At 40.1% G+C, this 24,766-nt stretch overlaps 1 protein-coding gene across 1 annotated transcript in view; it reads left to right on the forward strand.

Moving 5' to 3' along the window:
- Positions 1-24,766, forward strand: part of LAMA2 (laminin subunit alpha 2) — a 586,660-nt gene that overhangs the window by 457,751 nt on the left and 104,143 nt on the right. Inside the window, exons 36-41 of the mRNA XM_055309905.1 lie at positions 1,616-1,727; positions 6,792-6,954; positions 8,265-8,475; positions 13,378-13,494; positions 14,202-14,365; positions 15,677-15,815. Coding sequence (XP_055165880.1) covers positions 1,616-1,727; positions 6,792-6,954; positions 8,265-8,475; positions 13,378-13,494; positions 14,202-14,365; positions 15,677-15,815 — 906 coding nt within the window. The remainder of the gene's footprint in view (positions 1-1,615; positions 1,728-6,791; positions 6,955-8,264; positions 8,476-13,377; positions 13,495-14,201; positions 14,366-15,676; positions 15,816-24,766) is intronic.

Here is a 24,766-nt window from a genome sequence, read left to right on the forward strand (position 1 = left end):
TGAAATCCCTTAGTATCATCTGTGATGGTGAAAATAGGAGTGAGATTATAGAGTCCAGTCAAGTCCAGGCCAGACAAACATCTGTGACAGAGTCGAAGGCCAACATCTTAAGCAGCTGACTTTAGTGATGCCAAAGTAACATTTAAAAAGCTATGTGAAAAAATAAAAAAAAGCTACGTGCATGTGTATATGCATGTGGTGCATATGTGTAAAAGGTCACATGACCTATTGATTGGCACCTTCTGGATAATTATGTCTATTTACCACACACTGCAAAGAGGGATTTTTTTGACTTCTGGTGGATCTTACCCTTTCATCCTTCTGTTTGCGATGGTAACACTCACAAGTTGAGACATTAGTCGATGATAGTTGGACCTTATATTCTTACCTTTTAGGTAAACCCTTGAAAACAGTCATGACTTCACCCTGTACTGCACCCTGGGAAACACAAAATGCAGCATAATTTCTATAGCATCTCTTGCCATGTTCTGTATTGCCCAGACATTTAGTTCTATTTTAATTTCTACTTAAAATCCACTTATGTGTAAAAAAAAAAAATTAGAATCTCTGGGCATGTCTACAATGCAAACACTCTGGTATAAGATTATAGAGCATTAATACTCTGCCAATTTGGACCTTTTTCAAATTATTTTAAGGCAGTTTGCAATTCTTTGATTCATTATCTGTAATTAGATTAGCCCTATCTTTTTAGTAAAAAAAGAAGTGATGTTTATTAGCATATGCATATGCATAGAAAAATGAGCTATAAACCTATTTCAAGGTACTCTAAACCTTAGAGTATCTTTTAGGAAACTTTGAATGTCACCTCTGCCATTTTTACTTGACTAAATACAGCATGTCTTCCCTATGGACACATTAAGTGGATTTTTTTTGTGTCGCGTGGCACCTTCACTGCGAAAGAAGGTGCACATGTACGGGGTTATTCTTTGGGAGGTGAGGCTATTTGTGGCGTTCTGTTTTGCTGATGGTGATGGATGGTACTGTGATTAACAGCCATCTTTTCTGGTGATGACATATGGGGAAAGTTAGCATTTCTTCTTCTTTAACGTTTTACTGGCATCTTTAGAGTGTTATAAAACAAGCATTTACTACTGAGTAGCTAAGCATTTCTCCCTCTTTGTTTCTTTAATTAACGTATTGATCTAGACTGCATCTATAGGATCAAGCTTATTGAGACAGACGGCCTGAGCCTCCTCAGGAGATCATTGCTCTTCTCCACACTTTTTCAGTAAATAAAATATGGACAAAACTGTAACATGTGGAAGCCGGAGAATCCATTAAAGACTTTTGGCAACTGTGCCTTAAAGATACTTCAAAAATAATTGTGTTTTATCGCTTCTTCTGTGTCATTGCATATAGCAAGGGTTTTAAAAAGACCAAATACAGCTCTCTGATTTCCATTTAATGGAAGAAGTAATAAAGTTTAATTGTATACTTGAGCACGGGGTGTCATTTCCAGTATATCTGATCAATAATTCATCGATTGCCTTTGGCTCAGAGTTATATTTGAAAGAAAATGTAGCCAGTGGGAGCTTATCTAGCTGTAGCTTCATCATCTCAATTAATTATGCTTTTCCTGCATTTGGATCATTAGGCTACCAAAGTGACAGCAGATGGCGAGCAAACTGGACAGGATGCTGAGAGGACCAACAGGAGAGCAGACTCCTTAGGAGAATTCATTAAGGAGCTTGCCCAGGATGCAGAAGGTATTAGAATCATTTAATTTAATCATTATGTCTCCCACCAGAAAAATAGAAAAAGGGATTACACAGGATTGGAATTTCTCTAGTAAGAAATGACATTTCTCAACCTGAGGGTCGGGTTTTGAAAAGTATTTTGGTTGGGATATTCAAGGGCATTCTCTGCTGAGCATCTACAGTCTACAGTGTTAAATTAGGGGCCACAGTCCGTGAATTAGTAATTATGGGGGCAGAGTCGTGTAAATTGAGTACAGTTCCTTAGGAATGCTTTCATTTTTGAGGAATGGCTATTATGATTAAACTAATGGGCAACTTATGCTTTGCCATTGTTTGTATTCAAAATTATTCCAAAAATTGTTAATTTTTTTAAAGCTAATGTTATCACTCTGCTCAGTACATTAAAGCAGCACTTTAATTTCTCAAAATGGCTTTTAAAATACTTGGTGCTGTTTTTAATGAACATCTGTTGCTTGGGGTTTGGATTTGCTATCTTACCAGAGGCTTCACTGCATTTAGTTCCTAATTCTCTAGGAATTAGTTCTTGGCATCTACCAATCCTGACTGAGAATCAAAGTGGAAGCCATTTGGGGGCTAAACCACAGGTTAAGAACTCTTATAGGAAACACGGAAAATAGCAACAACAACAAAACCCAAGATCTTAAGTATCTATTATTATACAAGAAACATACACGCATGTTTAGAAAGTAAGAAAAATGTTTTGGGTTTTTTTCTTTAGAAAATAAAATATTTTTATTGCTGTACAGTGCTGTGTATTTTAGATATTTTACTTGGAAATATAGCCAAATAAATCAGGACATGAGATAACGTTCAAGGCAGATTCTAACAGGGAATTCTTAGGAATCCCTGGCCAAGAAGAGACAGAGACTCCCAAAGATTTCCCCGCTGCAAGGAGCAACAGAGTTTTAATCTGAAGCAAAACATGTCAGGATCTGAAACAGAAGTTACACCTACCAGAAAATTCGTGATTAACTCATTATGGTTTAAACTCTGCTCACTGAAGTTTTTGCGCTTTCCCTGGTTTTATTTTCCATTAATGCAACTTGAGGCGTTATCCATCCCGCAGTCCTTCCACCCCACACATATAAAAAACAAAAAAAAAAAAATCCCATTGCAAGTGAGACAGTTTCCCTCTGCCTGGATCCATGAAGGCCTGTCAATGCTTACAGCCTATCCTGGAAGCTTATTTTGAAATCATTTCAATCAAACATTCATGCATAAGAATAAATGCTCGTGCATGGTTTCAATAGGCTCCAACATCAGCCCTGCTCATTTGTTTCCTCTGCGTTGTGCCCACCACCCAGGCGGTGCAAAGGCACCAGCAGGGGCAGGTGGAAATGAGATCTAGGCCAGGTTTGCTCATCACCCACTGTCCATCCATCTGAGGGGTCGCCCATTCCCTAAGCTGTACATCAGGCAGGCAGTCTGGTTGTGTCTGTCCAGACGGGACAGCGCTTTGCTGATTCACATGAAGAACCCTGTGGGGTAGCCGTGATCCTGTACATGGGAGAAATGTGCACCCTCCTCCCTTCTTCCAACACATACTAATGTAAGTGACCACAAGCACGATAAGCACAGCCCTTTAGAAAAGAACTTTGACAAAACTGGTCCAACTATCAAAATTTCCTGAATGTTTAAATTGGAATATGCAAGAGGTAAACCGAATCCTGACTGAGACGTTTATATGGTACTGCAAGTCTTGGCGGTTCAGGAGATTTTTTTTTTTTTAAAGTAAAGGAAATTCACCAAAAGCCTTAAGTAGGTCATATATCCACACCCATTTTGTCTCTTATAATATCAGTACTTTTAGTTTTATTAGTGACAAAAAATTGCTGTGGGAAAAGTACATGTGTTAGCCCAGCATTTGTCTATTTCAGTTTTATTTTTAGGGCGATGCAGCACCTTACTCCCCATCTTCCATCCTAAGTCGTGGTCTCTTCCTGCATAATCAAAGTCTCTTAATCCAAGGCATTCTTTTTTTTATTATTTTTTTTTTTGTAAATCCAAGGCATTCTTTACTCACTATTAACTTTTAAAATCTACTTTGCTGTGACTTCTGATTAGATCACAAATATGCTATATTTTATTCCATGAACTATTAGAATTAATGACTGAATATATGTAAACATGTATATATATGTATATATATAAAACAACCCATATAGATATACATGTGTGTATATATATGATGTATTATCATATGTACCAACATATATTAGGACTTAATAAATGCTAGACACCTTCTTCCCTATTTCTCAGGTCACAGTAGTATTTGTCATTCATGATGAATTTACCCATCAGAGGATATATTTTTTTTAGGCTCAGTAGGAAAAACAACTTTGTTTCTCCTGAGGAATTAATGTATTTATATGTTACAGATACTGTATACTTAGGTATCCCTTTTTTATCTGCTGCTATGCTCTGGCTACTGAGATACTGTCTATTAATATGTCTTCTGATTTATATTATTTTTTATCTTTAGTCCATCTCCTTTTATGTTAATTTTATCTTATTTTAAAGATATTTCAAAACTACTTAAAATTCCCTTTGAAATAAAGTAGAAATATATAAGTAAATTTAAGAGATATATTAATGTTACAATTATCCTCAATCCTATTGAAGATGTACTGAACCCACAGTGGATACCTTTGAATAAGAGACTTAACAACACATTCATCTTTAGTTTTAAAATATTCAGATAATTTCCAAATTCCACATGTAGAAGCAGAAGAGCAATCACATCTCTTCTATTAAAATGATGCCTTGCTTTCTCAACACAGTGTCATTTTGCTAAAGCGGGTGGTGTGTGCCTTAATAATTTCTTCTAGTTGTTTCCATAATTATTTTCATTTAAAAGAAAGGATACATATGCTCCAAAAGGCCCAGGCATCCCTTTCTTTTCCTTTCCTCTCTCTTACATCATTCTTTTTCCAGCAAGCTCTTCTCTGCAGAAGTTTGGTTTTGAGAAGAGACCACAAGTGAGGCTGCATCTCTCAGCATTACCCCCTTACAACCACCTAGACCTAACGTCCATCAAATTTCAAAAAATATCTCTCGTCAAAGCTCATATATATATTCACTTAATGAAAGAAAAGCATACACCTTTGACGAGTTGAGAAGTGGGATTTATGAATGCAAAGGAGGTCAGGGATTAGTTATATAATACAGTTAATTAAAGTCAACATACAGACAGACGTGCACCCAGGCCAAAGCAGGAGAGGTGTCATAAGGGGAACCAAATCTACCGCCTTTCCTGAAATCTAAGAAGTATAAACCATAATTTAATTGTTGGCATGTTCTGGCATAGTTCTTGCAGAGTCTGCTGGATCCAGGAGCTTTCCTTCATCAGGCCATGGTCACTGTGGTTCCTTGACAAACACCCCGCAGCCTAGGTGATAACTTAGCAACGGTGGGGGTGGAATTTTGAGTGTATGTCAAAGTAGGAGGGCTAAGTATTGGCCAAGAAAGAGCCACCCTCACTAACTCCTAGGAATATGGCCCCTGAGCAATAATTTCTGCCACAGGGCTAAGAATGGCCATATTAGTTCTTTAAAAGAGTTGACTCAAATTGTTCTGCAGGTTAAACTATGGCTGTTAGAATAAGGTGTTGACAGCAGCAGCTTTCTAACTAAATACCTTAATCACGAAAAGAGAATTCAAAAGATATATTTTGGAAAGTGTAAAATTAAAGATTGAAACCCGATTCCTTCTGCTAAGCCATGATTTTCAAACTCTAGCATACAGCATGAAGCCCCCAAGGGCCTGTTAAAACACAGATTCCTGGTCCCCTTGGGCCCAGAATTTTTAACTCAATAGGTCTGGGTCAGGGCCTGAGAATCTCCGTTTCTAGTCAGTTCCTGGGGTGAAACCAGTGCCGCTTGCTTAGAGACCACATCTCAGAACTGCTGTGCAAACTTGCCATGTCACACCTGTCGTGGCTGCTCTTTTTAGCCTCTGTCCACCTGTTCCAGGGACCCTGACTACTACCCTTGGAATAGCTCCAGCCAGTGCCAATCGGGACAGTTTCTCCGAGAATAGAAGTGAATTTTCAGGATCCTTTATGTCCTAAAGATGTCTTAGAATCTAGCGTTGAATGGGATGAGCACTGGGTGTTATTCTATATGTTGGCAAATTGAACACCAATAAAAAAAAAAAAGAATCTAGCATTGAATAGTAGAAAATGCCTCTTAGCCAATCCTCATCCTGGGGATGTTCCCAGGTGATAGTCCAGAAGTCAGGGTTTGGTGCACAAGGGTCTGAGAAAACATCTCCCTTCAACCTGTTACATTAATGTGCCATAGAACACGCTTCGGGACAAGTCGGCCTAAAACTAGAACCGCATAAATGTTTCAACCCCCAGTTTTTCACACTTTTATCTGACATGGGATTCTTTTAGCAAATGAAACCAGAACACTAACCTATGAAATAGATGCTTGACAGGACTGACATCACTGGTGAATGCCTGAAGCACCTAGAGAGGCCTAAGATTCCGAAGGGCACAGTCCGAAACTTTACTCAATGTGCAATAAACACAGGCCCTTCCAGTGGGTGTTGTTGCTAGAAGGTGGTTTTGGGCCTTAAGCTGTGACCCGCATCTCAAGACCAGTGCTTCCTGCCTCATTCCCTCAAACAAATGAATACAGGCCACGTGGACATAGGAGGGTAGGTCTGTTTGCAGAGATCTCATCACCGACGGGCTCTGGACTCAGAAGGTGATTGTGTCTCTCAGCAGTGCCGACCTTGTGCTTTCATCTTCCGAGGGCTATGCAATGTGCCTCACGGTTTGCCTCTCACCTGAAGAAGGTCTGAGCCATTTCCTTACTTGCATTTTTCTTCTTTGCAATGCAGAAATGTCATACTTGAATTACCGTGACCCCCGAAACAAATATAGTTGGAGGGATATGTCACCTTTCCCTGCTTGTTACGGATTGATGGGCTCTCTGTTCCCAGCGGAATGCCCATGGCAGGTGGTGGGAGAAGAGATGTTTGGCGCCATTTTTGCATGTGGCACTTGCGTCTACTGACTTACAAAATTTGTTCTACCCCCTGCAGCTGTGAATGAAAAAGCCGTAAGATTAAATGAAACTCTAGGAACTCAAGACAAGCCCTTTGAGAGAAATTTGCAAGTGCTTCAGAAAGAGATTGACCAGATGATGACAGAACTGAGGAGGAGAAATCTAGATAAACAGAAGGAAGTTGCTGAAGATGAGCTGGTGTAAGTCGGTGCTTTATTATTTTTTTCATTTAATAAAATGAGATTTCCAAATGGCTGTTTGTAGTTTTCTAAAATTTTTCTCACCCTTATGAATAGAAGATACTTTGTTACATATTTTTCACTTGGTTATGATTTATCCTGCTCTAAAGTGGATTAAAAGCATATTTTTGCCTATATTTAAGTAATCAGATAAATTATTTTTTTCGGTGCTATCCCTTCCATAATGGGGCTAATGGACTTGCTTTATTAATTGCCTGTGTTAGGGACCTCTAAACCATCAATAGCTTTTTGTTGTTGTTGTTTTAATAAAAATATCTCTGGATGAATAAAGCTATGAATTCAGCAGTCCACTCTGCGCATTTTGTCATTTTAGGAGATGCTGAATAGAAGAATCATCAAATAATAAATGCCTCATACTTTGAAATTAGGGCTGAAAATTTGAGGCTGGGAAGAGCAATTGTGATTTTACTAATGCAAATGACCTCTGTGACTACACACTCAATTAAAAAAAAAAGATGCTCATATTTATATTTATAGTCAGTTAACTTCAAAGTGATGGTGCTATTAATACTTAAATAGTACATGCTAAACCAACAATATCAGCATCACCTGACAACTTGTTAAACATACAAATTGCTAAAACCCACCCCAGACCTCCTGACTCGAGAGATGTGGGGTTGGGGCCCAGCGATCTGTTTTGACGAGCAGTCTGGGGGATCATGATGCCTGTTAGTTTGAGAACTACCATTTTCCAAGTGTTTTGTCTTTCTTAAAGGCTTAGAATACTATTACTGTAGGAAAACCGTAAATTAAACCCAGGAAACTCCCAGATCACTCAGCTGAAAGAAGAAAGAAAAATATATCAGTATCATGATATTATATTAGCACACCAGTAACATAGTCCTTTTCACAATTTCTAACCAAATATAGCAATGTTTATACCTTATATTCAGAGTAACAGAGAAAACATATCACTATGGTGAATCGGGGGGCTTTTCTTTTTTGGTATGTGAAGTGAATCGTAAAATTTATTTCATCTGTCACATTATGAGAACAATATGACTCTTTCCAAATTGAAAATGCTATATTACTAACGCATTATAAATGGGCGTATTTTTTGTGCTTCAATATATTAATTATAAGTGGCCTTGCCAGTTTTCAGGTATCCGTTTTCACCCCAATTTAGTACATAGTCTGCTTTAAATATTGTCTTATTTTCCCGCTCTTGTAATGCTAGCATCTCTTTGTAACACAGTTTAATACCAATAAACCATGAGGCAGTGACAAGGGCTTATTACTATCACTTGCAGAGCCGCGGAAGGCCTTCTGAAGAAGGTGAAGAAGCTATTTGGAGAGTTCCGAGGAAAGAACGAGGAAATGGAGAAGAATCTCCAAGCGACGTTGGCCGACTACAAAGACAAAGTTGATGATGCTTGGGACCTGTTGAGAGAAGCCATGGACAAAATCAGAGAGGCTAATCGCTTGTCTGCAGTAAACCAGAAAAACATGACCGCTTTAGAAGTGAGTCGTAGAGATTCTCGTCTGAATCTCAAGGGACAGGATGGTGGGTTGGGGGTTGAACATGGCTGCATGAGTCGAGTTGATGTGTGTCCAAATCAAGAACAACTCTGAAAGGAGCCTTCTAAAATGTAGAACAGGGCGTTTGGTCCTTAAAAAAAAAAAAAATCAATGACCATTGCCATAGAATCAGATAAAATTTAGATTACACAATATCGAAGATTCTAAGGGGACACAATGGGAGTCAAGGGACCTTGACCTTAATGACAACTGTGTCACCTTCTAGAAAGACATCTTGAGCAAGTCAACGGACGTCTCTGAGCCTTAATCTTCAAACTACAGAATGAGTGCAGTTTTATGCCAAGCACCTCCGTGCCACCTCTGAGTTCTGACCTCCTACGACCCTGTAACCCATCACCGTTGTTTAGGCACGTAGCTGCCACAGGTCACGAGAGGGCCGAGCATTTCCTAATGGAATCTGGCACCTTGAGAGTCTAGGGCTTGAGGAGATTTGGGTTATCTTTTCCTCTGCAGTGTGTTCTATGCAAATGGTATTTTAAAGAGACTGTCGTGAACAGATCAAGTCTCAGTCATTTTTCCCTCTTTCTCCTCACAGACAAGAGATAATTCTCTTCTACAGAAATGATGGGCAGCCTTTGCCTTTTGCAGACAGCTGACAAGCCAGCACTAGCATGGATTCTTCTTTCCCTTCCCTCCTCCCCCATCCCTCCCTTTTTCTTCTTTCCTTCCTTCGTTTCTTTCCTTAATACTTAACGGGACAAACTGAGCGCTTTCCCCAAGAGTAAATTCAGCATGTAGGACGGTATAACCTGTATTTGGTATTTAAACAACAGCAGCAGTTTTTCCCCAGAAACTCACCTCCCTTTGCTGTTTGCAGAGTATTTGACTCCAACAGAACTGAAGAGGGAAGTGGCCCTCTGTCATTTCTGCTGTACGATGTCACCTTTGGCTGTAGATGAACAGCCTCTGGCCTGTATTGTGCCTCCGGAAATGTGTGCGGAATGGCAGCTGAAGACAACAAATCTGGATTTCTTTTCCTCTGTTCATTTATTTCCATTTTCCTTAGATTAAAAAATAACAGGAGGGGTTAAATTTTTAAAAGATTTTATTTATTCATTTGAGATAGAGCAAGAGAGAGAGAGCACGAGCTTGGGGGGAGCAGGTGGGCAGAGGGAGAGTGAGGAGAAGACTGCCTGCTGAGCAGGGGCCCCCGATATAGACTCGATCCCAGCACCCTGGGGTCATGACCAGAGCCAAAGGCAGACGCTCCACCACGGAGCCACCAGGCGCCCCAAGGAATTAATTTCTTTAAGTATTTTTCTTCTGGTCCCCCTCTTGGGATTTATCTGCCACAGATCCAGGATAATCAGAGGCAACGACATGAAGAAAGACTCAGAGTGTCCCCGAATTGTAATCTGGGATGCCACCCTGAGGCTCCGTCTTCTCCAGCTTGCACCCCAAGAGCTATCAGGTTGGCTACGGCAGGGTTGGCTTTGGGAAGCAGAGATGATCACGTTTGCTTCGCAGGGCGCCTGGGGCTCGGCCAGGCTCCGCCACTGGCTCCCCGCATTTGTCCCTGTCGCTGTGATGGGAGGTTGAGGAGCACCCTTTTCTCTCAACTGAGGGATCTCATCTTAACCAGTTTGGCATCTACGCACGTGTTGGCAGGATTGCAGCAAGTGCCACCCGTCACCTCCCCAGCGCCCACATGATTCATCTTCTGGGCGACACTCATGGCGTGCCTTCCCTGGGGGGCGCCTCTCCGTTTTATGGCAACAGTTTAAGAAATTAAAATCACCTGCGTGGAAGGACAGCATAATAAGCATTCGGGAAGTATTTAAGGAAGAGTTCTAGGGGCGCAGAAAGTGGCCATTTCGTGGCTCCTTCCTTCCAGTGATGTCTAAATCCAGGAGCCATCCTCTGGGCAGCCCGGACAGGCCTGGAGCTCACGTGGTCACATTGCCATTCTACGCGGTCCCTTCGGCATTTTTGCTTTATGTGTCACGCTAACTACAGGCTTGTTCAACGCTCACTGCAAGAAATCGATGCACCGAGGCAACTAACAGGAGCAAGGCACAGCTCACCTGGTGGCCAGGGCTGCCTAGGCTGATCCCAGGATCCTGCTACACCCACCAACCCAGCCAAAGGCTGGTTCCCTGAGCTCCTCCCTGGAGTGTCAGGCTGCCGATCCCGGCTGCAGCCCAGGGGCCACATTCTAAAGCTCCCCGAGGGTGCTCCCACGTGCATGCTGGTTGGAGAGCCAGGGCTATGGCTCATTATGCAATCAGATGGATCCGATGGATTTTACTTACTTACTTACTTACTTACTTACTTATTTATTTGATCCAATGGATTTTAAATAGGTGACTGCACTGGCCTGTGCTCACAAGGAAGGTGCTACCCTGAAGACCGAGTCAAGTGTCACTCGTTTATTTTAGGGAGACAAAAATATATTTTTGATTAAAAACACTTACTGAGCCCCTACTAAGTTCAAGAAATGTGCACCAACACAAAAAATTGATTGTCTCAGACCCTGGTCCTCATGGTGTGGTCCTTAGAACAGCAACGCAAGCACCGACTAGGAACTTGTTTAAAAAAAAAAAAATGCAAACTCTTGAGCCCTGCCCCAAACCTATCAACTCAGAAACTGGAAGTGGAGCCCAGTAATGTGTGTTTTAAAAATCCCTCCGGTGATTCAGATGTGGCCTTCAGTTTGAGAACCACTGGCATAAAGAAGAAAACAGCGTCTCTGATGACTTCAAGTGACTTCTACTTAGTGGGAGGGACACAGAACTAAGTCACTCTGTGTCCTAGGGTAATCATCATGGAGCTCCAAAGGAGAGGCATCCAAATCACCCCGGGTTGAGGAGGGCTTCCCAGCGGACATGAGAAGTGTGCTGAGTCCTTCATGATGAGAACCAGTCACTCAAAGTAGAAAAGAAAGAATATCCCAGAAATAGGGAAAACCACATGCAGAGATAGGGAGGTGGAAAAAAAGCCAATGCCAGGCATTTGAGGGGAAATGCAGCGGTTTGATAGGATTGGAGTGCAAAGCGCGTGGGAAGGGAAGGCGAGGGGTTGTGGGGAGAGAAGACAGGCGTGGTGCATCCTGGTGCATCCTGAGATCCAGGTGAGGACTTCGGGCCTTACCCTGAAAACCACCCTTAACAGTTGAAATAGTGGAGTCGTGGATCACAGTCACATTGTGGGGGTCGGTGAGCGGCTCTCAGGAACTCGAGGATTCATTCTGTGTTAGGACGGAGCACAGGGGCCCGGGAGGGGAGGGAACAGCGGGGAGTGTTCAATGTGTCAGCCCTGGGCGGTGGGCCACCCACATGTCTGGGCCCCACGGGAACGATTCCTGGCCTCGCAGGCCTCAGTTGAGGCAGTTTGACCTGTCACGGGTGAGTGTGGGCTGGGAGCGTCAGCTAGAGACCCCAAAAGGACAGCCTGATAGCAGGGATGAGGGGAGTGACAGTCGCAAGAGCCCAGGCACAGGGCTCAGGAGGGTGAGGTGATCTTCCAGGACGTCAGCGCAGCCAGGCTCCCTCCGGCCACTGAGCAGATGTGCGCCCGGGATGCTGGCCCCGGAGCATCACCGAGGCCCCGAGCGCAGCCCTGGGGCAAGGGCTCCAGGTGGCCGCCAGCGCTGGGGGAGCAGAGGAACACCGGGTGGAGCCACTGCCCCACCCCATCACCTGGCCACCAGTCGGTGGGGGTCAGTGGGGTCAGTGTGGCCGCCCCGTCTCCTGGCCATTGGTCGGTGAGGGTCAGTGGGGTCAGTGTGGCCGCCACGTCGCCTGGGCCGTCAATCGGTGGGGATCAGTGGGGTCAGTGTGGCCACCCTGTCATCTGGGCCATCGGTCGGTGGGGATCAATGGGGTCGGTGAGACTGCCCAGTCACCTGGGCCATCGGTCAGTGGGAAATCAGTGGGGTCGGTGTGACTGCAAATCATTTGTTCAGCTTGCTGGTCTTTTAAAAGGTGATAAACACCGGAGCGTGCCAGTTAGTGTAGAGTTAAATGAGGAAAGCCCGTGCCGCTCCCTGGCTCAGGTGGACGCGGAAAACCATGTGAGAGCAGCTTTATCATCCCTAAGGAACCATCAATGACAGAGGTGTAAAGTGGACCCCGTTCAACCACAAGTGATTGGAAGAATGAGTGAGACATTTAAGGGGGAAAAATGTTAGGCAAAGGTACCCTTCAAATATCAAAATAATGATACCTTCTCTCCTGGATTTTCCCCTCCTCGGCGAGGACTGAGCTCCATGGGTTCGGAGGCGAGCTGTCAGCACCAAGGAAAAATTAGAACCTGCTTTGTTTTTAATGGAACCATCCATTAAGTTTCTTCTTCCATATGTTCTTTTCTCTTTTTTTTTTTTTTTTGAAAAGCACTTCCCCTAAGTTCCCTTAAAAATCTCGCATCTTCCAATTTTTCCAGAACTCCTGTAAACGAAGTCTGCTCAGGTGTGTGCTCCCGAAATGCCACGTTGGCCCTCCGTCCTGGGATGTCAGTCTAGGTCCCGTGTGATTCAGGGTGCCAGCACGTTGCAGCCACCCATCTCCAGCACTCACACCCGAGTTTAAACACGGGTGTCCGTCTTGCTTCAGAAATAGTTTTTGACTCCTCTGCTAACAGCACATAACTTTTCTTCTCCTGGGTGACTTTCTCACACTGCGAGGAAGAAAGTCCCCATAGAGGCATTTAAATACAGTGACCCTGGACAGACTGGCCGCGTAGTCTAGCCCCTCTCATCCAGCACAACACGCGCTGGGTTTGCACAGCCTGTGTTCTCAGCTCAAGGAGGTCAGGAAGGAAGGAAACCGGGCTGGACGGGGTTTCCTCCCAAGGGCATCTTGACCTTTTGTTCCTCCTGTACCACAGAGAAAGAAGGAGGCTATTGAGCGCGGCAAACAACAAGCGGAGAACACTCTGAAAGAAGGCAACGACCTACTGGACGAAGCCAACCGTCTTGCAGGGGCAATCAACTCAGTCATAGAGGTGAGTATTTCATGAAAGCCGACGTTAAAAGCAGATGATAATGGCATAGGCTGTCGTAAGTGGGAAACACTGAAAAATCTTGGTGACATAAGCAAATATTAGTTGTATTTTTTTTTCTCGTGGGTGTCACATCGCTTCTACGTGACTCCGTTGTGACCATGCCGCGCTCTTGGTGCCAGTTAGAACCTCGCTGTTCTCCCAATAGACGCGAGCTCCTGCGGGAGAGTACACACAACACCCTGTACACCTGCATTTCCTCCTCAGTGATGAGGGGCATTTCTTGTTCCCAGGATAGCTCTTAAAACCTGCCTCAATATTTATATGACATTAGTTAAAAGAGAAATGTAAACCTGTAAGCAGACTTCCAACATAGTGTGTGAGGCAGTCGACCTTGTAATCTACAGCAAGAGGAGCACATGTAGCCTGAAAGATCCTGATGACTAGCATTTATACATTCATACCTACGAAGAAGCATTTTCTGAGAAAAAGCGAGTTAGGTTCCTCCCGGTGTAAATTTGCCCCATATATTTCCTAATCTTTGTCATTAAATAACAGCTTTTATTCTGTATTCTCTTTTCACTCTATTAGTAAAGTTGAGGTTTCATAAAAAGGGTAAGTGTGTGTAATTATATCTCCTAGAGAGATTAGTGACTGAGAGAAGGTATGGATTCGCTTACTTAAAATGCCCTCTCGTCTCTCTGTATCAGTATGTTGAAGACATTCGAACTAAATTGCCGCCCATGTCTGAGGAGCTTAAAGATAAAATTGATGACCTCTCCCAGGAAATAAAGGACAGGAAGCTTGCTGAGAAGGTGTCCCAGGCTGAGAGCCACGCGGCTCAGTTGAATGACTCATCTGCTGTCCTTGATGGGTATGTCATTTGTTGTTGGAAACGTCTATGTATCTTGACACTTGTCCAAGAGTTGTGACGAGCGGAAATGGTAGAAAATCTCTTTCAGATCTTGATTTCGCTAATTATGAACATACGAGCTACATGGCCTTTCTGTGGAAGAGCCTAATTAGGAGGGTCTGGGCAAAGCTCCACTGAAGCGGCATCAAAAGTCTGAGTTAAAAGTGGATTCGAATACGGATTGGTAGGGAGTGAACATAGCCTTAGGCTATACTAAGAAAAAAATATTTTCTGTTCTTTATTAGTGAGCACAGCAGTTGCCTTATTAGCATTTTAAATAATAATGTATAAACACACAGTCTGCTTCAAATTCTACTTTTATGTTTTTAATGAAATCGAAACTCTTTATTGTTAGAAGAGTGGCTTTTGAAAATATGGCCCCATATATAGCCTTCAAGTCTTTTTTTTTTTTTTTTTTCTATTTCACACTCCAGGGAGATACTACATTGTTCCCTGTGAAATAACAGCTCACTATAGCTGGGACTCTTACATGGGTCAGAGGAGGGAGGGAGGGGTGGCAAGGTGTGTTTGACCTAGAAATAGCCTTCTAGGTATAACTGGTAAGTTTCCCCTACAATTTTGGCATCATCCTAGTAAATATCGGTCCTATAAGCCCCAAGAATAATTGCCTCAAGTCTGTTATTTAACATATAACATGTGTGAGTTCTATTTTAGGGCTTGATATCATTGATACAAAGGAAAAATATTAATGCTTGAAGACCCTAGGCACAATTCACGCATGATTCATGTTATAGTAAACTTTTGCCCACTTAGCCTATAAGCTAGAAGTCCATAGATGCAGGCTCCAGGTCCTTCATTAGTGATGTATCGGTCACGTAACCTAGAACAAGCTATTTAACCTTCTGGGATTCACTTGTCTTCGTCTGGGCAGTACATCTCCCCTAAAGAGACTTTGTGAAATTCATTCCAGGAATATGGTGCAAGTGTTCTGAGACATATGGCGTGCTTTACAAATGACATAAAGGATCATCTCGCTGCTCACAGTTGCACAGTGTCTGTGGTTGCAGAAATTTTTGAAAGATACTATGGGTATTTAAAAATATGTTGGTAGTATTTCATAGCTGAATTACTTAGGAATATGAATTTAAATTGAAAACTACAATATAATACAATAAGTAGATACCTCATTATGACTTGGAATCATAATGATCTTGGCTGTGATCATTTGGAAGCCATATTTGTTATAAGTAGAATGTTCTTCGTTTGAGTACCAACTGTTCTGATGTTCTTTTTTGGGGGTGATTCCAACAGAATCCTTGATGAGGCTAAAAACATCTCATTCAATGCCACCGCAGCCTTCAATGCTTACAGCCATATCAAGGACTCTATTGATGAAGCTGAGAAAATTGCCCAAGAAGCCAAGGGTCTTGCGCACGAAGCTACAAAACTGGTAAGAGCCAAATAGTGTTATGCACTAAGAATGCAGGTCAGTCTTTTGGAACAAATACCTAAAGGAAATTTCTCAAGTTTAAATGAGCTCAGGAAAATCCCAGTAAACCAGAATATTTATTTGGAATTACTTTCAAAGGCTCCTTTTAAATCCTGTCCAAAATAAAATTTCAATGTGCTATAATCATAATAGAACTCCTTTCTCAGTCTCTCACTACTTTCCACTGCTGATAAGGGTCTTGAAATTATTGAAGATGCCAAGCAGTTTTATGCCACCAACTCACAGAAGAAAAACAGTCAAACATAGGGCTCTGGACAGGGAAATCTGTCGCTATTATTCCAAATATCATCAATGGGAAAGTGCCCCGAAAATTAACACCACTGCTTAAATGCACTCACAAATTGGTTATATGTGAAGTTTGCCTAGAAAGTGTACATTTCACAAGACACATGAAATCATATGCTTCTCAACTATTTATACTATTTTTATCAATTAAAACCTTTACCTTCAAAGCAACCTTTGGCTGCTGTCATTGTTCAAAATACACTTGGAAATAATATTTCAGAATTTGAGGGCTCCAAGTATAGCACATTATCTGAGTATCTTCAATACTGACAAATCTTCATTCTTTACATGTAGGGCAACACTTTGTAAATAAGTTATGCAATGCACCTTCATAATACTATTTTAGGCTAAAAAAAACATTTCATAAGAAACATATGAGGAGTTAAAATGTTTGAACTCCTGTGGTCTTCGCATCAGAATGTCAGGAGGAAAAAACCTTGATTGGACCTTAGACTGTGAATGAAATATACACACATAATTAGTGTTAGAGAAACAGATTGATATTTGTTTTGCTTTGGTATCGGGCACAGAGGTGTTTTTGGATCCCAAGGATAATAAAGATATTTACCACATTCTTAGAAGGTTTATTTATTTCATGGTCGTATTGAAAACATCATATTCCATCAGCAGTTACTACTGTTTTAGTCCCTCTGGACTAAACTCTAATACCATATGTTCTGTTTATTTCATACTCAAAATTGTGATACAAGTATTGCAGAAACTCCTCTATTCCTAGTTATTTTTTCAAAATGAACCTGTTTTTCAAATCTAAATTATTTATCTATCTTCTCATAAATCTTCTATTTTAAAGACCCAAATTTCCAAATTCACTATTTTCATCTAACCAGTGCTTTATTGTAGGACCATTTTTAACATCTAGCCATGCCTGGCAAATAATAGACATTCATGAGGGAGTGAATGAATGTCATTCTAACTAATATCTTTCAAGTGCATCTATAATCATTTGTACCAATCAAAATCTTACTATTGCCATTGCTTCATCTTTATAGACTTCTAATAATTTTTATTACAGGGCTGTTTAATTCACCCAAATTTAATACTATGACTTTATATGTAGAAGGCTGTCATTTTTATGCAGACACAAAATGTTCTCGTTCCTCAGCACTGATGCTTACATGTGATAATCCAGCCAGCCTCTAACATAGAGCTGGAATGAGTCGTAATGCATTGCTACATGTCCTCTTGTTCTCATCATTCCTTCTCTCTTTCCACATCCTACATAAAAATAATTAAATGTCTGAAAAATAACAAAATAAATGCTAAAGTGTATCACTTATTTATCAAGTGGCTATCCACAAACTCAGAGAAGGTTGATTTGTCCCAGAAAAAAATTTTTATGAACAGAAAAAAAATAGAGTTTCAATTTTAAGGTCATGATAATATAGTTCTATTTTACTAGAAAATAAATATATTTGCTGACCGTTAAGTCAAGCAATTACATAGATAGGGCTAGCATTTCGTAAATGTATAAGACCTGGTATTATTGCTGTATAAATGGAGAAGAGTGAGATTATTATTTATGTATGGAGGAATTCAAGGACAAAAATACAGAAGAGTCATTTACTTATTTGAGTCTCACCTAAAAGAGAAGGAAAAATGTTTTCAGTGAATCAGAAAGAAAGGACAAAGAAACAAAGCAGGAATTCACATAAGGAGAAAAAAGACCTGTTAGACAAGCAATGAAACAACCAATTACTACTGTCAAGAAAACAGACGTGAGATAATGTAAAATATAAAAAGCACTGAAAATACCATAAGGACAGAAATGAATGGTAGAAATGACCTCAAAGCATAACTGACAGCATTTTTAAAGCAACTTCACTTTTAAACATCTACTTACCTATTTGTAAACACAAACACAATCAAGAAGGAAATCAAGGAAAATGTAAGAGAAAGTTGATGATTCAACTAAATAATAAGCCAGTGGAGGTTGTATACAATTAACAATTATAGGGGAACATTCCTATGTAGAGAGTAATAGCTACCTGTCCTGCATACATCATGCATTTAAATATCGAAATGAAATGTTTTGAAAATGTAAACATTATGAAGAAACAAACACTATTTTTCTGTTAGTGTCGGGTTGGGAAGATACTATAAAGCATTTGTTTTCCTGGCACACAATCTCCAGTAACATCTCATTTAGTACCTCTCATTGGTTCGTGTGAGGAAAGGAGAAGGGAAATGTGTCACTCTTTAGAAAAGAGAATATGAAGATCCGGTTATTTTGTTCTAATGTTAATTACTTTGGTGCTATACAAAGTCCTGCGATGCTAGAACAACAGAAAATTAAACCTTTTTCAAACATTTCCAGATGATAGGCGACCTTAGAACCTATGTTATCAGCTAGATCAGGTTTTAGAAGTACGTGGACAAATAGCTTTCATATGCCGCTGGGTGCTTGGAATGACCACCAGCGGCCCTGGGACAGGAGGCCCTCTGCCCTTTCCACTGGAAATGTCTCAGATGCTGTGCACTTGAATCTAGTACCTTCCAATAGCAAACAGCAACAACAACAATGAAAAGAAGGGCTACGTAGAATGAGTTCCATAGTTCTGGTTCCTTAAGATCATGAGGAAGCATCACACGGCAGTTATCACAGTCTCACCTATTCTGCATCGTCATCTTCCTTCCTTTCCTCTCTCTCTCCCTCTCTCGAAGTCAATAGAATGTGCTATGTCACATATATTTCCATGTAGGAAATTTGGGCAGTCATCACTTCCGGTTGGTATCTTGCATTTAAAAGCAAAAACAAAACAAAAACAAATCATTCTTTCACTTCCCCCTAGCAAAGGGAGGTTTCCTCTCTTTGGCGTCCCCTCTTGTTCACCCTTGAGTCATTGTCTCCAACTCTCTCTCTCTCTCTCTCTCTCTCTCTCTCTCTCTCTCTCTCCACCCCCTCTCCTCTCACTTTTCTCCTCTCCACCTCTCTCTCTCCTCTTTCTTCTCTTCTCTGTCTCTCTTCTCTCTGTCTCTGTCTCTCTCTCTCTCTCTCTCTCTCTCACACACACACACACACACACACACACCAACAATATCCATTCATACTGTCTAGCCCAGGTCCCCTTTCTCAATTAGTGTCAGTCTTCAGTCTGATCTTCACTGGAATGAGCATTAGAAATAGAAAAATTTGTGCTGGGCTTCAACTCCAGTACACTGTGTTCTTTCTCTTTATTCTCAAAACTCAAGTTCTGTTACTTGCTACAATTACCCATCATTTGAGGGAGCCATCATTCTAAAAGTCTTTACCGTGGTCTTTTCCAGCCATTTCTAGAAAAAGTAATATAAAATACAGAAGAAAATGAAAGCAATTTGTAAGTAATGTATTTTTTTCATAGAAACCAGAATAGGGAGGTTGTAAAGAACAGTGCTGTATAAGCAAGATGTAGGGTTTAGATAAACTACAGCGATGAGGGGAAAGTCTAAAAATAAATATATTTTATAGGAAGAAATATACCTAAAAAGTAAGTTTAAAGCCTTGATTCTAATAAATACATGAACCACTGTTGTAAGGGATCTTCTAGTGTTTATTCCTTAATAGGAGAGTATAAATCCATAGAAACCTCAAAAGAAGTTTTCTCTTGCTTTAGGATCAAGAGTCTAAGGAACAAACTAGAGTTTTGTAAATTTACTCCTATGTGGCAGATGAGTGGGGAGAAAAACTCTGATAAGAAGCAAGGACACCTGAAAGGAAAACCAGAGATTTCTGACAACATACAGCCTGAGTTAATTCAGATCCATCTTGATGTTAGAAATTCATAGAAATGTTAAATAAATTATAACTCCCCAATTTAATCCATACTTCACTTTAGAAAGAAGAAACAAAAGGAGATCTAAAAATATAGAGGGCGGTTAAAACAGAATGGCACACTCTAGAGCTGGAACTTTGGTGGCTCAGTGAATTTGGCACATAATTATGCATCATAATGTCTAGGGGCTGGGATTATAAAGACAAGGCAGGGAGAGAAGACATCACAGACATCACCTTGAACCTACAAGAGGAGGAGTCTCTGATTGAAGGCATGCAAAAACATGAGACTCTGGAGCAATTGTCCATTAACGAACACTCATGCCTTCCAGCTCAGGAACATTCCTAGAAGCCTTGTTTCTTTTCATGCCCCCAGTTGTGAAAAATGTGTCTCATAAAATGCTAAAATCACAAGCCTATGGACTGACGTCCAAATTTATACCTTTCATATGATATAAGGCTTTACAAGCTGAGAAATTAATGGCAGGTATACTAGGCTTGGCTACTGAAACCTCTAGAGCGTGTAGAAAGATACACTATCTTATAGAATATCTGCTCAGATATACTGTAAATAACCAAGTAGGAATGAGGATAAGCAGGCAAGGTGTCTGACATGATTCTGAGAGTATTGAAAAATCTGAAAGAGAATATAAAATTGTTTAGTTGTTAAAATGTTAAAAGAATGAATAGAAAGAGTGATGGAAAAGGAACTAAAGACTGAAAATTTGTAAAAGAATCAAATATAATTTCTAAAACTGAAAAATATAGTAACTAAAATTAAAAACTGAATGGGAGGGCCAAACAGTATAGTAGTAACAGATGAAAAGAGAATTAATTAGAAAGAAAGAGTTGAAGACATTGTCCAGAATAACAAACACAGAGGCAAGGAATATAAATATAAAATATAAAAGGAGTTTAGGAGGCAAGGAATGCAGATGGTAAAAATGTGAGTCCATGATGAGCTCCAGAAACTGAAAGAGTGAAAATGAGGAGCAGTAATGGTCAAAGAGATACTGAAAATTTTCAAGTACTGGTGAAAGATACGATTTCTCAAATTAAGGAAAACCATCATGATAAATACAAACAAGTCCACACCTGGAAGGATCACTGTTAAACTGACAGAAGCCAAAGTGAAAAAGAAAACTAAATCTTAAAATAGTCTAGAGAGAGAGAGAGAGAGAGACGCCTGGGTGGCTCAGCAGTTGAGTGTCTGCCTTCGGCTCAGGGCGTGACACTAGGGTCTCGGGATCGAGTCCCACATCGGGCTCCCTGCAAGGAGCCTGCTTCTCCCTCTGCCTGTGTCTCTGCCTCAATCTCTCTCTCTCTCTCTCTCTCTCTCTCTCTGTGTCTCTCATGAATAAATAAATGAATCTTTAGAAAAAATTTAGAGAGAAAATGCAGATTATCTACAAAGGAATAAGATTTGCCAGTTAACATCCTTCCCATTGAAGTCACAGTAGAAGTAGAAAGACAATGTACTAATATCCTATTAAATATTATTTAATTATATAATATTCCTGCCAACTCAGGGTTCCATGTCCTGTTATGCTTCATGCAGAGGTGAGGACAAAATAATGGCATCTTCAGAGAAGAACCCAGGGTCTACCAATCACAGACTCTCACTGAGCTACCATAAAATGCACTTCTAAAGGAAAGTCAACAGAATCCAGAAACTGGGGATTAAAGACAATGTGAACAGAAAAATAGTAAATGTATACAATCTAAGCATTGTGAAAATAATTACTAAATGTATAGAATTGTTTTAAAAAGTAGAACAAAAAGAATAAGAGAACAGCCACATGAAAATGTGCAGATAGTCAGAGGTAGAAATTTTTAAAGTCCTTAAAATTCTGGGAAAAGAGTAAAAAACTGTTTAGATTTAAACTTTGTTAAGTATATATATTAAACATTGAGGATAATTATAGAAGAATAAAAATGGCAATGTGAGCCAGCGTGCTCCAGCAGAGAAATAACTGATAGGATGGATGGATGGATGGATGTGTACAGAGATTTTCTGAAATTTGGTTTAAAGAATTGATTCACACCCCTGTGGGCCTGTCAAGTCTGAATTGGGCAGGACAAGCCAGCAGGATGGAGAACCAGGCAAGAGTTGATACAGCCTCAAGTTCAGAGACAGTCTGGAGACAGAATTCTTTCTTTTTGGGAGGAGCTCAGTCTTTTCTGCTAAGGTCATCAGCTGCTTAGCTGAGGTTCCCCAACCTTGTGGAGAGTTCTACGACTTACTCGAAGTCTGCTGATTTAAACAGGAATTACATCGAAGAGACACGTTCCCAGCAAGGTATAGACTCTGACTAAAACCTCAAATAAATAAATAAATAAATAAATAAATAAATAAAATAAAACCTGGCTACCATAGCCTAGCCAGACTGACACATAAATTTAACCATAACAAACAGCTATACTTTCCAAATAAGTGAAGAGAAAAAAAATGTGGAGAGTGGAATTTTTGATCAATTTTTTGAAAGGCAAAAAATAGAAAAATGGAAGCAAAAAAGTATATGGTAAATATAAAACCCAAAATGTGATAGAATCAAGTCAGAATACAGAGTATTTTTGATTTTAGGTAGCAGAGTAATCATTACTAGCTACCTCAAGAAATAACCCCTAAAAAATCAGTTGCTTACCACAGTCCAAATTTATATCTCATGCCATACCCCATGTGTGTCAGACAACCCTACTCCACCTTGTAGCTGAGCCACACCGTGTAGTCTCTGAGGTTGCCCTGGCAAGGCAAGGGAAAGACGGGAGAGACATGCCCACCCTTCCCTGCCTTGGCCCGGGCCCCGTCTGGTCTATTGGTCAGGAATCATCACATACCTCCATCTAACTGTAGGAGAGGCTGGGAAAAACAGGCACGTAGAATTTTTGATGAGCAGTAACAGTCTGAGTTTCAAGTTGTCTTCACCATAAATGCAAACAGATTAAAATCACTAGTTAAATGACAATAATATTTACATCGGTTTGAAAATGTTTAACAAATGCAGCCATCAGTGCAGGGTGTACACAAAATACCACTAACTGTAAGAGCACAAGACTGAGAAAGAAGAGATGCTAAAGGTTCACCAGCGTAACGCTAACCAGAAGAAAGCTGGTGTACCAACACTAATAATCAAAGTAGGCTTTATATTTTTTAAAAAAGAGAGATAAAGAAAAGCATCACAATATGACAAAAGGATCAAGTTAGCAGGAAGACTACAAAATTTTGAACCCACAAAGTCATAACAACTACAAAGCCTAAGAATGAATAAAGGCAAATGTTGGAATGAGGAAGTCAACTTATCTGTGATAATAATAAAGGGAGACTTTATCATTTCTCTCAAAAGTTAACAGGTCAAGCAGAGAGATGTAAGGATGCAGATGTACAGTAAACAAGCTTGGTTTCATGGTCTTTAGAACTCTGTATCAATAGTTAATTCTATATGCCCCATTAGATAAAGCACTTGTGAAACTTAAAAAAAGAGAGAGAGAATGAGAGAGATTAACCATGAACTAGATCAAAAAGCAAATATAAGTAAATCCCAGGGCTCCAATACCATCTACATTGTATGCTCTGATCACAGTGCAATAAAATTTAAAAACTATGCAAAGTGTCCCCCCAAAATGTTCGAAATTAAAAAAAAATCACACTTCAAAGAAATTCATAGGTCAAAGGAGAATATAATTCGAAATTACAACCACAAAATATTGAATAACAAAATGGAAAAAAAAACTTGTACATATCATATAAAGTGGCACCAAAATGGCAAGTAAAATTTGAAGTGCAGTTATTAGGAAAAACTGGGAACTGAACCTAATTATCTAAAGTTTCTGCTCCAGAAGTTAAAAATAATGTTTAAAGGAAGGAATACAAATAAAAGCAGAAATTAATGACCTAGAAAAAATATTAGGAAGCTGATTTTTACAATAAACAGGCAAAATAAGACTAAGTAAGCAGAGCTGACACATACGGGTGGGATTAGGGATGAAAGAGAACTGTAGAGATAATGTAGGTTTCATAAATATCGATCTATGTGAGTACATGAGCAACTTTCTTCAAATAAATGTGAGTGCTTGATGAAGTGGACAATAAATCTGAATTTACTCATAAAGAAAAATAAACCTGAGTAGAAGTCTAGTCAGTAAATGAGTGGAGTCGGTAGTGAATAGTCTACACATTACAAAATAATAACATCTACCAGAATTTCAAGGACTTGATATCCAAAATATCTTAAAGAGGAGAAAAAGAAATATTCCCTGGCTTATTTTATGAATCTGGTATAACCTTGATGCCAGAGCGCTGTATAAGACAGGATCAAAAAAGTCCTGGAGACCTAGGATCGAGTCCCATGTTGGGCTCCCTGCATGGAGCCTGCTTCTCCCTCTGCCTGTGTCTCTGTCTCTCATGAATAAATAAATAAAATTTAAAAAAAAAAGAAGACAGGATCAAAAAAGAAAAACTATAGGTCAGTCATAAATGAGATCTAAAACTTTAAATAAAATATTATCAAAGCAAATCCAAATATGTTTTTTTTAAAGATCTAGACAAATGTAGTAAAAAGTTAGTCAAATACGGATGATGGGACACAGGTATCTATATTAACTTCTGTTCTTATTGATATACTTAAATTATTTCCTAGTTAAGTGTTTTAACTAAAATGAAAGTAAGAGGAAATTGAGAATCTGTTCTGCAGGAAGCTCTGCCCTGAAAAAATATAAAGTGGTTCTGAAAGCCTCCTGGAAATGAAAGAGCAACCCTCATCCTTCACAACAAGAGGCCCTACATTTATTTTTATTTATTTATTCATTCATCCATTCATTCATTCATTTATTTAAAGAT

Source organism: Nyctereutes procyonoides, unplaced genomic scaffold (genome assembly GCF_905146905.1).
Source record: "Nyctereutes procyonoides isolate TBG_1078 unplaced genomic scaffold, NYPRO_anot_genome, whole genome shotgun sequence".
Lineage (NCBI taxonomy): Eukaryota > Metazoa > Chordata > Mammalia > Carnivora > Canidae > Nyctereutes > Nyctereutes procyonoides.